Source organism: Plectropomus leopardus, chromosome 4 (assembly GCF_026936395.1).
Source record: "Plectropomus leopardus strain MGB_pleo_1.0 chromosome 4, ASM2693639v1, whole genome shotgun sequence".
Taxonomy (NCBI): Eukaryota; Metazoa; Chordata; class Actinopteri; order Perciformes; family Serranidae; genus Plectropomus; species Plectropomus leopardus.
Genome location: NC_142179.1, coordinates 33,877,916 through 33,891,164, shown reverse-complemented (window position 1 = coordinate 33,891,164; position 13,249 = coordinate 33,877,916). Strand labels below are relative to the sequence as shown.

General features: G+C 36.1%; 2 protein-coding genes across 2 annotated transcripts; one reads left to right on the top strand and one right to left on the bottom strand.

Moving 5' to 3' along the window:
* Positions 1–129: 129 nt before the first annotated feature.
* On the bottom strand, positions 130–6,281 carry LOC121944781 (gypsy retrotransposon integrase-like protein 1). Its single transcript, XM_042488677.2, has 8 exons — positions 5,916–6,281; positions 4,607–4,800; positions 4,402–4,513; positions 4,172–4,310; positions 2,469–2,523; positions 2,109–2,366; positions 1,919–2,035; positions 130–767 (listed from the first exon to the last, which is right to left on the bottom strand). The coding sequence occupies exons 1-8, from the start codon at positions 6,082–6,084 to the stop codon at positions 510–512; spliced, it is 1,302 nt and encodes a 433-aa protein (XP_042344611.1). The 5' UTR covers positions 6,085–6,281; the 3' UTR covers positions 130–509.
* A 1,189-nt stretch (positions 6,282–7,470) lies between these two features.
* ogfod2 (2-oxoglutarate and iron-dependent oxygenase domain containing 2) lies at positions 7,471–13,192 on the top strand. The gene is made up of 7 exons (XM_042488850.2): positions 7,471–7,712; positions 7,826–7,882; positions 9,683–9,793; positions 9,889–9,985; positions 10,346–10,470; positions 11,274–11,531; positions 12,322–13,192. The coding sequence occupies exons 1-7, from the start codon at positions 7,578–7,580 to the stop codon at positions 12,586–12,588; spliced, it is 1,050 nt and encodes a 349-aa protein (XP_042344784.2). The 5' UTR covers positions 7,471–7,577; the 3' UTR covers positions 12,589–13,192.
* Positions 13,193–13,249: the final 57 nt, after the last annotated feature.

The window sequence follows — 13,249 nt, the reverse complement described above, 5'->3', positions numbered from 1 at the left end:
AAGCAGACATTAAGTGTGTGTGGTATATATGCAGCTGTCTATAAAAAAATTAATTCCACTTAACACTAAAAATGCTTATCAGCAATAACTGATTTTCTATCAGGTAATGACTACACAAAGGCTACGCAATTGAAACAACATCTTTATTTTTAGGAATTACAGCTTATAAAGTTATCGTATGTCACAGTGGGGAAAAAAAGTCCATAAATTGATTCTCCCCCGGTGCTTGTAGTTCGACTTAATCGGGCTTTGACCGTAGCTCGACTAAACTGCGCATGTAAACGTACTGTGCATGTAATGTTTACTGCCGTTTCTTTGGCCAGTTCATTCTGTGTCTAAGTGCCACCAGGACTGTGTTTAACTGACGTGAGCGTTCACAGCACTAATCATCACAATCAATTCACCAACATCTGGATTATATCTCCTGTATGAGACTCCAGGCAGCGCATGGCAACATGTAGTCCAACTCCTCTGATCTGCCCACTTTTTTATTCCCAAAACGGTCCTCCTCAGTGGACATCAGACTCCGCCAGGTGATATTCTAACTCTGTCTTCATGTCCTCTGAGCCGCTCTGATCGGTGGCCAGCACCGTCTCAACGGGGAAAGATAAATATAAACTGTCTTTCAGTTTTTTGGGGGAGGGCGAGTCTCCTGCGGCGAACAGAGGATCTGCGATTTTGAAGGTCATCGAGGTCATGTTGTGTGTCCTGCGTTTGGCGTTCTTCTTCTTCTCTTGTTTGTAGGCTGCGTTCATATTGGCTATCACCTGGAAGTGGAACAAACACATTCAGACACTAAACAGAGAGGATATAAAGAAGTAAAAAAAAAAAATAGGACACAAAACATTCAAAACATATGAGCTGAATAATACCTCTCCATATCAGCCACACACCTCCAGTGTTCATGAGTTTAACAACTAAGCCCATAATGTGTACCCTGTCAACAAGTTTGTTGTTGCACAACACACAGGTAATACCAGTGTTAACTCTGTAACGTAAATATTTGAGTTTCTTTGACAGTCAACAGTGGTGTAATTATCAATATTCTGTCATGTACTACACAACTGTGTTCACAACATCACCATGATGATACTGTTTCCTACATGTCACCATACATGTCAAGTACCGTGTCTGGAGAACACATTTGTCCACTCTGGGCTACTGTAAAAACAATATGGAGGATCCTCTCCATATGTAGATCTAAACAGATCATTTTAAGGTAATAAAAAAAACAGTTTCCGTTAATTATACACTAATATTCACCTGAATAATACACCCTGAACCATTAAATGTTGCTACAAACTGTTCATCATGCTAGGCAACACACCACCTTTTTGTCTGTCCTATTAAACAGAACCATTCTCACCATAATTAGTAGCCCCCCTTTTTTAAACTTCTCAACGCCTCAGTGTCTCATTTCTTTAAAAACACAGGAAGAAAGCAATGAGTGACGTAAGGAGGAATGACCCAGAAATTAAGAAAGAAATATTTAAAAGAAAAATACCAGAAAATTACCTAAAAATTCCCCCAAAACAAATAAACAAACAAACAAAAGATAAAGAAATTTAATTATTCTGCAATTTTTTTTAAATTGCAGAATAAGTATGGTAAATAGAAATACAGCTCTCGTGTATTTTTCCCCAGCCATTAAAAAAATAATTTCTGGCAAATTGTGAAGCATTTCTTGCCAGTTTGCCCATTGTCTTTTTCTTCTGTTTTTCTCATGAAATAACTTATATATAATAATACTTGTGAAAAGCGTCTGTACACAGCACAAGAAAAATGATGTCAATCCAGGTTTCAGAGGGTTAAAAGACACATCACACAGAGACAGTACATTTTCATGGGACCTTTAAAGATGCACTAAGGAAACTATTAGACGAACAAAGAACCAGCATGTGCGAGACAAAACAATTACCAGCTGCTTCACAGAGTTCTGCTGCTCCTGCATGATGCTCATATACGTCGAGGCCTTCTCCTTCGTGGAATACATGTCCTGCTCCTGGTCGTCCATATTCAGCAGGCTCAGCGTAGTCTAGAGACGAAGCAGAATTAGAAAGGAGAACAAAACTCACTATGTTACATTTTCTTGACATTTAGAGTCTTACCTCGTTGGGTAAATTAGCTTTCCTGTTGAACATGAGGAAGTGCGGGCTGAACTTGGTTGTGGGGTTTGTAGACGTCCTGAACAGGAACAGCACAGGGTCCAGGAAGTTGTCCCATTCCGCCTGCTTCTCTGTCACCATCTGAACGACGGCTTCCTTCAACAGAGGACAGGTGCAGTCGTGCAGCGGGTTGAGCTGAGGCTGATCCAGAGGAGACACCTTCTGCATGATGCTCCACCTGTCGCACAGCAGCTTCGTCACCTAAAAGACACAGATATGGCCACTGATAAAACTGTCCCGCAACAATATCGGATTCCTTTTTTAAAATCTGTTTATTTTAATTAACTGTAACTCACATCTCACCTCATTACAGAAGTCAGCGTTCTGCGTACACACTATCGTTTTAGGGGCACCAAACCTGACCAAACAGAGAATGCAAAATGTGAAAGAAAATCCTAATCGGTTCATCTTAGTGTCCAAGTGGATGTTTGGGCTAAATTTGAGGAGATTCCCTTAAGGCTTTTTGGAGATATCACGTTCTTGTAAACGACACAAGTGTGAGGTCACACTGACCTTGCCCTTTGACCACCAAATTTTTATCAGTTCAGCGTAGCGTTCAAAATAAGTTTGCGCTAAATTTGAGGATATTCCTTCAAGGCCTTCTTGAGATATTGCGTTCATGTGAATGAGACAGACAAAAGGTCATAGTGACTGTAATGACCTCAATGTTCAGCAGTTAAAGTGTTAAATTAGCATTTTTACTGTTTTTATGTTGCTTTTATGTATTCATTTCCAGTTCACAGGGTATTGCTTTTATTTTAAAGAGACAGTAGACAGGTTGGAAAAAGAGAAAAATTGACTGGATGTAAAACATTGAAGTAACGTGAAAACAAATACAGACAAGGAGGAAATATAAGTAAAAATAGAAGAACAGGGAGAGTTTAAGAGAGTTTAGTTACAGTCTAGTGGGCAACAATTAGGGGTCAACCAATTCAAGGGCCGATACGATTTATGAGACCAATAACCAATATCTGGAATCAATATGCATATACAAGAAAAATGAAAATATTTCTGTCAATAATTAGAATTTGGAATATAACAAACTCCAACACATTCAAATTTAACAATAAACATTTAAATAAAAAAATAATGAATAAAAATAGCATTCTGATATTTAACAAAGTAAACGTTCCTCCCATGCTGACACTTTCTTTGCATGTATTGCAGACTATCTTTCCTGGTGTTAGCTGAGTGTAATACACATACTTTTTCATTAATTTTATCAACGATCAATAAAATAAATCGCTGGTACAGATAATCGTCAAAATGCAAAATATCAGCCCTGATAATCAACCAGGCCGATAATCTGTCGACCCTTGCAAGGTATGAACTGAATTTGTTTGTGTCTTATAATTTAGCTTTTGTTGTGTATTTTCTTATTTAAAAGTGTCATTAGAGCAAAGATTAATCTATTATTCTGTTTTCTGTTTATTTAATTTACATTCTGCTCTTACATAAGTCAATGAAGTCATTCAAGGAAAAATAAAACTACATTAGACCGTCAGTCTGGGTTTGTTTTTAATTGGACTGGTCACTACAGTGATCTTAACCTTTGACCACCAAATTACAACGGTGCATCATTGCTTTACAGTAGACATTTGTGCAAAATTTGAGGAAATTCCCTCAAGACTTTTTTGAGATATTGCATTCAGATGAGAATGGTATGTATGCACATACAACCCAAAAACATTATGCTCCTGGGCATGACTGTCGCTGGCACGGAGGCATAAAATTACTGCAGTTTTGGGGGAAAATTGACAAGGGCAGAATTTAATGCCAATATCCCAAAAGTGACATTTTATTCAAGATTATGAGGCAATTTTGCCATGAATTAAATTCTATCAAAAACAGTTCATTACTTGGATGTAGGAGACATAAAAATGGTCTCATGTGGTGCAAATAATAACACACACTGCAAAACTACACTGAAACGGTCAACGGTTATTGGTACAAACCATCATTTCATCGTCAATATGATTATCAAAGATGTCATGAAATGTTCTTACCTGTATATGCATTTGGAAATACATCCCGCCACAGAGAGGGCATCCGTCTTTTGCAGTGGAAAAGCTTCCGGCCATTTGCTGAAGTAATCAATGAGGACTAGAATGTTGGTATTGCCTTGCTGTGTCTCCGGGAAAGGTCCTGGTGAGAAGAAGAGAAAAACAGTGTGGTAAAAAAAAAAAAAAAAGACAAGCAGAAAAATATCATGTGATGAATGAATTAAGTCAAAAACCTAGAACGTCAATCCCAACAATGTCCCACGGCGCATCCACCTTTATAGGCCGGACAGTCCTCGCCAGGTTTTTATTCCTCTCCGTGTGCTGACATGTTTCACAAACTTTAATCTGAAAGAGTAAAACATTGTTGTAAAAGTTTAAACATTATTATCATTATACCCCAGCCGTGTCAACAGAAGACTGAAGACATAACGTTTGTACCCAGTCCACTACGTCCTTGATGATCCCCAGCCAGTAGTACTTGCTCTGGATCCTGTGGACGGTCTTCTTTTGGCCGAGGTGATGACCGATGTCATTAAAGTGGCAGTCGAGAAAAATCTGCCTCTTTCTCTCGGCCTCGATCACCACCTCCCTCTTCTCCTCTTTTTTGGGTCCCACATAATACAGCTTGCCCTCTTGAATTTAAAGACAAATAAAGAGAGGGACATGTTGTGAATTTGAGGTATTATGACAATAACAGGTTCCCAAAAACCTCTTATGAATGTTTGTGGCGTATGGACAACAAGTCAAACCACACTTAATTTAGAAAATGAAATAAAAATACTGTTTCATGTTGTCTCTACTTATCTTTAAAGGCAGACATATAAATAAAAAATAACTTGGACCTGAAAGCAGTTGAGGTTAACCCTTAAAGTTTGGCACACACTCTATTTAACAAACACCACTTATCTCCAGAAAATGTAGACTTTACTTAGTAGTTTAGACTTTTTCTTCCACCAAAAACATGATAATTTAATCCTTTGAAACCTGAGCAAAATGGTTGTATTTCTTTAAAAAACACAGGAGGAAGGCAATGAGCGATGAAAAAGAAGTGACTCAAAAATTAAGCAATTAAATAAAAAAAATAGCAATTTATTAGTAAAAGCACCTGAAAATTAACTGAAAATTAGCATAAATAATTAAAAAATAATAAAAAATAAAAATGTATAGAACATAAAAAATAAACAAGAGACAAACAAGGTAAACAAGACCTGGAAAATGCTTCAAAATATAATAATTTGTTACATTGTTTTAAATATGTAATTAGAATGATTATACATTTTTCCCCTAACTTTTTTCTTTTTTCACTTGATTTAAAAAAAATTTCTTTCTTTTTTTGTTTTTTTTTTTAATTTTTTACATTAATTAATTAATTTCTTACCAAGTTGCCCATTGCCACCTTTTAACATAACTTTTGAAAGAAAGCGTTCAGGGTTAAAGGGTTTTAAAGGTTCAACAACAACAGCCAGTTTTAGAAGTTGAGACCAAACTTCGCTGATAAACAGTGCTGGTTATAATAAACCACAAATATAGTGAGCCGAATGGTCAACGGGCTCCTAAAGATTCCTATAATATCTTACATTATGTCCTGCACGGTACAATCCTGTCGACAAGAAAGGAAACTTTAAAGTTGCAGATTTCTTTAATGAAATTTCGTGATATCAACAGACGTTTACTGTAGCTAGAGGAAAGCAATGTATTTCAACAGTGTTTTACTCTAGGCAAATTAAGGTTTTAAAATAAAACTTACCATCAATAATAAATTTCTGAGCGTATCTTTTAAGGTTCTTCTTTCGTAAAGGGTTCATTGTCTGAGGGAAGCAGCCTTTAGCCACAAAAGTGTAAATGTCACCGAGTTTATTGGAGCTGGATTCAACCACCTCCTCCTCAGCCACTTGCAACGAGTCCACGCTTAACATTTCCGCTTACACTTTATTAATAAATACAACGGACAGTGATTATAGACCTCAGAAAACAAAAATGAGCAGACTGCCAATCGGCATATTTAGCAGCAGTGCTAACTACTGCTAACGGAGACAGATAATCCACAACAAAATCACCTCAGTAGAAAATACAAAGCTCGTGCCTGTGTTCTTATTCTTCTTCTACGTTTACATTTATGCTGTTGGCATCATTGTTTTTGGCATTGTCGCCCCCTTCTGGACAACGGAGGGTGCTTTCTATCAGGCCTAATCAAAGGGAAATTACAGTAGATATAATTTTTGTTTTTATTTTGCATGATAAGGGAGGCGTGTGAAATAATCTTTAAGAACCGGGGAGAGACTTTTTAAATTGTTTTATTTTATATTTATATGAAATATCTTCTTGACCCTCAGTCCCTCTGTTGGGTTTCAAAGGCATGTTTCATTAAAAGTCACACCCAGCCACTCCCCTCCTCTGAAAAATAGAGCACAGTTCTTTGCTGATGTTGATGTGATGATCTCAAAGTCAAACTCAAGTTACATTTAATTTGAAAAATTTGATTTGAAATTATTTCGAGTATTACATTCACCCTTTCATATCAAAGTTGATTCTGATGATAACGCCATTTGTATCTGAACAGTACAAAAAAAATACAAAATATGGATATTTATAGTCGAGGGAGGGTGATGCACGGAAAAAATATCTCTAGCTTCAGGGACAGTCAAGGTAAGAAAAAAAAAGTCACAAGCATCCACCCTCTGAAAAATAGAGTCCAGTCCCTTGTCAATGTGTTTCTAAGCATCTTGCTTAAACTAATAAACTAATAAATTCACTCTTTCAAATCAAAATCCATCACATAAAGTAAGTGCTGATGATAACACCATTTGGATCCGATCACAGTTTAATTTGAGGTGTCCTTTCTGAGAGTTAAAGGGGGGATATCGGCAAAACTAATTTTATACATACTTGAAAACTTGACAGAATAGTTATCACAATTCCTGCTTTAATTTCTGTCTGTTGCAAAAGTTACAATAGTGTAGGCTATTCATAGCGCATTAATAATGTTAATATTATTATTAATAATAATAATAATAATAATAATAATAATAATAATAAACTTCATTCATATAGCCCCTGTTTAAACATAATAGTGAGTTTCTACCCTCTAGTGGTCATAGTGCGCAACTACAGCTGTCAATTTAGCAATTATTTCAGTAATATAGGGTGGGAAAAGTCGGGATTGTTTTATTAAACTAAATAAATTCAAAGAATTGAACTTTCATGTTATTTCTACTTTTTTAGTCTTTCTTGGAATATAAAGGTGTGTAGTCAATTTTGGAATTGCGGAAACGCTTTTATTTTGAGGACTTCGAACCGGAAGTGTAATGTTTGTTTATTTGGTAACAGAGAAGTAGCTGTGTAGCTTGTCAGATATTACGTTAGTATTTCTACACCGTTTCTGCGTTTTATTCCTTTTAAACGAGCAATAATGAGGAACGAGGAAGACGGAAATCGTCAGTTTTATTTCTGTACCTGTTTCTCCACTGATAATATTTTCCTGGAGGATTACAAACTCCATGTCCGCTTTGTGTCCGAGCAGCAGTTCAGACAAGACTATCAAACCGTGAGTGGATTTTAATGATATTTTAGGAGCAAAATTATATTATTCGGGGTGATATGAAGGGTTATTAAACTCTGCTGACAGTTGATGATCGTCTGTTTATTATTGCTGCGCAGCTGCTGAAGAGGCTCGGCTGCGTGACGGAGCAACAGTTTGAGGATGTGTTCAACAAGGTAAGAAAGTGTTTTCAAGTGTGTATAAATAAAATGAAATGCCCCAAATCTACTACATTTTGGTTCTTCAGAGTTACGATTTGTTGATGTTCTTATCCTTCTTTGATTGTAAACAAAGTATTTCTGCGAGGGGTCGACCCCTGGTTTTACGGGCCGATACCGATTATTAGTAGTTAATGAGACTGATAACCGATATTTGGAACCAATATGCATTTACAATAAAAAGGAAAACCTTTCTGTCAATATTTAGAATTTGGAATATAAGAAACTCCAACGCAAAATTTTGTTTAAATGCCTATAGCAAATGTTTAACTTTTAGGAAACTTTTAGTCATCATACACAGCAAGTTCCCTGCAACTCTTTTCATAGTGAAGTCACATACTAGATTTAAAAAGAAAAATAAATTTTAAAAAAGCCGCCTGAGGTTTTACAAAGTATAAGTTCCTCCCACGCTGACACTTTCTTTTCAGTTTTTAATTATTGAATTTTATCAACGATCATCAGAATAAAATGCCAACACAGATAACTGGCAAAATGCCAAATATTGGCCCCAATAATCGGCCGGGCCGTTAATCTGTGGACCCCTAATATCAGTATTGTGTTTGCCAGCTAATAAATAACAAGAAATCTCTAAACAGAAAGGAGGTGTGGGATTCCACCATAGAAGACATACAAATGTATTTTTATACTGTAAAATGTGTCACTCGGTATTGGTCACAATTTAAGAAATAAACAATTTAAGGGACATGTATAAAGATTGTTCACTTTATGTGTTTATGTAAAACAATTTGCTATCAACTGATATGTTATGAGGTTGTTGTTTTTTAAGTCCCATGCATCAATCAGTATCGACCTTAGAACATCAGGTCGGGCTATAATTTAAAGAATTCACATTTGACTCAGGAAAACTTTTTTTTTCCACTATTTAAGTACAATGCAGAAACCAAATTATTTATAAATTGGTAATAAAAAAAATTAGACTTAGAAGACTTCTTCACATACCACACATAATAATTTAATTATATGTAATGTCATACTATGGTTACAGTGTGATGGCAATATAAATGTGACTTGATTATTTATTTTAGAGGTTTGGAAACTGCAGCTCCTATTTTTTTCCTGATTTTTTTTAATAGTTTATGTCAATGAATTAATTTCTTTTTCAATTTCATATAATTTATAATTATTATTATGGTTCAAAGTGATTCTAACTTTCTATTATTGTCAAAATATACACACAAAGATTAAAAAAAAATAATAGATTTGAATATTTCAGTGTAATGTTTGTCATGTGACTGATGTTACACCCTGGCACCTTTCCCTTTAAGTTTTGCCGAAACGAAATAGCAGTGGCTACGCATGTGTAAAGCTATGCAATTGATCCCAAATTTAAAAATAGTTAAATAAAAGTTTCAGAGGAAAATGTAGAATTAAATAGTGCTTAGACAGAACTGTTTGCTTTCAGCGTTTAAGTTGAAGTGCCAAGTAATCTCAAATAGCCCCCTGCAGAGAAGCCTTGTGGTAAAATGTATTAAAAATGCTGATTTTGACCTATTACTCTTCATTATAAGGCCAAGACAGATTTTTTTTTTTTCCAAAATACCTCTTTTGATAGGATCCCTATATTATGCTGTAACAAGATAATTAAGTTATGATCACTAGAAAACATTTTATTTTAAAATAGTAAGGTAAAGATATGACCATGAAGTTATATATTATAATTATATATATTATATATTTATTGAATCAGCCCTATATTCCTGCTACATTGTAACCTGACTGTATGACTGCTCCCTTTAGATTTCACAGGAAGTGGACCAGCGAAGGCGTCTCAGTGAGACATCTGCTGAGAGAGCTGCTGCTATAAAAGACACATACCAGCCACTCCATCCTCACGTCTACCATCTGCAGGTACTTACTGCATCAGCCGCCTCTAATGGTCTCATTAATAATGTGTCATTAACACCTCGCTGAGACACACTGTGCTGCACACCCCCTCTCCTCAGGAGTCCTACCTAGCACCCAAGTTCAAGCAGATTGTCGAGTGCTGTCGAAGCAGCGACGTCAGTGAAGAAGGTCTCGCAGACCTGATGGAGGAAGCAGGTGAGCTGCAAAGTGCTTTCAAATCACAAGTAGCTCACTTCAGCACAAAGAAATGATCCATGTTATTAGCACTACTTCTCATTCTTGTTGTTGACATCAAAGAGTATCCATAATGGCGTGCAAATTTGAGCTATAACAAGAAACAAAACAATAATCATAGCAGGCATACGTTTGCTCGCCTCAACTTATTCTGGAAAGAAATCAAACATATTATAATCGCTTTGGTTTAACTTTCAGTTTTCAGAGTTGCAACAGTTGAAACTTGTGATGCAAAGAGGAAAAGAACAAAATACAAAATGTTGAAACACACACACAAATACTGTATGTATGTATGACGATGTGACATTCTTTGTGTTGAAGCTGCGAGGGTATATCGCTTCCCTGTGTTTGAGAGGAGCTTCTGTGAGGAGCTGCTGGAGGAGCTGGAGCACTTTGAGCAGTCCTCCGCCCCTAAAGGACGACCCAACACCATGAACCATTATGGGGTAATGTATGTGTTCCTACAGACTGAACCTATGGAAGCCCGAAAAGGACATCTTGCTATTTTTATTTTCTTAGTTTTCTTGTCATAACAACATATTTCCGGTTGTTTCCTCGAGATCACAACTTTTTTATGCCGTTATCTCGTGAAAATGACTTTTTTTTCCTCGTTATCTCTGGGAAATCAAAGCTGGTTTTCTGGTGATAATGGATTAACTTATCTCGGGAAAACAAAGCCCGTTTTATTGTGATAATGACATAATTTTCTGGCGATTAAGAAAATAAAACATCATAAGCTCAAGATAAAAGCATAAAAAAGTTGATCTCGAGACAACAACCGGAAATAAGTTGTGATCTCTAGAAAATAACATGTATGGAAAGATGTCCCTTTAGGACTTCCGTATGAACCACCTTTCAGCTCCATATAATCACCATTTATTCATATTTCATCTTTATTGTGCTGTGACATTTGGATCCTCCTGCTGGTCCCTCAGTCATGAAATATGTAGAACTCTATAGAATATATGAGACGTGTATTCCAGGCAGGTTCATGCTGGGACTTTGATGGATTTTCCACGAAGGTTGGGGAAATTTAAAGGCTTATTTCACAGTAACTTGCATACTGGATGTGTTTAATAATTCATTGCACTATATGTTTTAAAGCTATGATGGAGGCCTGTAGCTGAAAGTTTCAATTAAGAAGATATAAAATGTCAAAGCCATTAAAGAGCTGTAAAGTCATACGAAAAGTCAGAGAATCAAACATGAAGTTCTTTTATTAATGATTCTCATTTTCTTTTTCTTCCAGATCCTCCTGAATGAGCTGGGCTTTGACGAGGGCTTCATCACACCCCTGCGGGAGCTCTACCTGCGGCCGCTCGCCTCCCTGCTGTACCCGGACTGTGGGGGACGATGCCTGGACAGCCACAAGGCCTTTGTTGTTAAATATGACATGAACGAAGACCTGGACCTGAGCTACCACTACGACAATGCAGAGGTCACCCTTAATGTCTCCCTTGGGAAGAATTTCACCGAGGGCAACCTTTATTTTGGTGATATGAGACAGGTGAATTTATGTTCATAATACTGTTACTGCTGCTTCTGTTATTACGGCTATCACCACACCTACAAACATCACTTCCACAAATTGCAGTACCACCTGAAAGCTGTATTTTTTAAAATTTTGCCTTGAAAAAAGTCACATTTTCTCATAAAGAAAAAAATATTTATAACTAATAGTTTATTAGTTAATAGTTTACTTCTCGTGTAAACGAAAGTCAACCCTAACAGATATATTTACCTATAATGTAAACAAAACTTAAGACTAATAGATATATTTATGCATAATGTAAAAAAAAATAAGCCAAATAGTTATATTTATGTATAGCGTAAACAAACCTAAGCCTTATACTTATATTTACTTGTGTACTTATATACCTATAATGTAAACAAATATTAAGCCTTATAGTTATATCTGTGTATAATGTGAATAAAACTCAAGCATAATAGGTATATTTACTTAAAACGTAAACCAAACTTAAAACTAATAGTTGTATTTATTTACAATGTAAACCAAAGCCTAAGTATATTCACTTGTAATGTGAATAAAACTCAAGCATAATAGGTATATTTACTTAAGTCTCACAGTTATATTTACTTACAATGTAAACAAAAGTTAGGGCTAATAGTTACATTCACTTTCAACTTAAAAAAAACTTAAATGTAATAGTTATATTTTTAAGACAGTTTCCTAGATTTTTAAAGAACAACTTGTCAGATTTTACATATCTCCAATATAATAATTGCTTATAATTGGAAATCACATCTAAAGTCAGAGCCTGTGTCGCCCCCTGCAGGTGCCTGTAAGCGAGACGGAGTGTTCAGAGGTCGAACACAGGGTGACAGAGGGGCTCCTCCATCGGGGCCAACACATGCACGGGGCCCTGCCCATCTCCTCAGGCCAGCGCTGGAACCTCATCATCTGGATGAGGGCCTCACAGGAACGCAACAAGCTGTGCCCCATGTGCAACAGGAGGCCCACGCTGGTGGAGGGGCGCGGCTTCGCTGACGGGTTCACCAAACAGTCGGAACCACTGCTGAACACTTCATGCGTGCTGACGTGACGTTTCCTGCTGCTATAGGACTATAATAAAACCTCTGTGTGGAGGGTTTGACATTTTGGATTTTGGGGTCCCCAGGTGGTAGTGCCCACTGAAATGCATGCTTCTTCCTTTGATGGATGCTGTAGGAATCAGTGATTTTAGGAACAATTTTGTTTTCATCCAGTATACATTTTATTATTTAAAAATTTTTTTTTAAATCATTATTATTTAATTATTTAAATAATTAATTTAATTTAAAAAAACAACAACAACAATAAACATTTTCTGTCAGTAGACAGATATGCTGCAGTTTGATTGCTGTAGAGTTAATCAAGACGAACTGTAGAAAGCCATTAAATGGAATTCATTCTATTGACATATTTTGACTTTATTCCAAATTGGAATGATGAATATTTATTATTTGTATTCCTAATAATAGTAACATTACTATAATTGCAGAATTGTGTTGCAGAAATTTGGTGTAGTGTCCCATTTTCTAACAAGTATATTTACGACTTGATTGTGTCAAATGTCAAATAATATTAAACAATCAGAGCCCCTGTATTTATATTTATTATGATTGTATTGCATTTTGTGCCAAATAATAAAAAATGGGGATACACCACTTTGACTGCTTCTCTTTCATTACTACTACCAATACCTAAAGTCTTTAAACAAATTT

Bases quoted from the DNA above. Each gene is read 5' to 3' on its own strand.
- ogfod2 (XM_042488850.2), top strand. From the start codon at position 7,578: ATGAGGAACGAGGAAGACGGAAATCGTCAGTTTTATTTCTGTACCTGT. The intron at 9,794-9,888 runs GTACTTACTGCA...CCCTCTCCTCAG, and splicing joins CTCACGTCTACCATCTGCAG to GAGTCCTACCTAGCACCCAA. The intron at 9,986-10,345 runs GTGAGCTGCAAA...TTTGTGTTGAAG, and splicing joins AGACCTGATGGAGGAAGCAG to CTGCGAGGGTATATCGCTTC.
- LOC121944781 (XM_042488677.2), bottom strand. From the start codon at position 6,084: ATGTTAAGCGTGGACTCGTTGCAAGTGGCTGAGGAGGAGGTGGTTGAA. The intron at 4,801-5,915 runs GTAAGTTTTATT...TTTAAATTCAAG, and splicing joins TCAGAAATTTATTATTGATG to AGGGCAAGCTGTATTATGTG. The intron at 2,036-2,108 runs GTAAGACTCTAA...CTTCGTCTCTAG, and splicing joins AAGCTAATTTACCCAACGAG to ACTACGCTGAGCCTGCTGAA.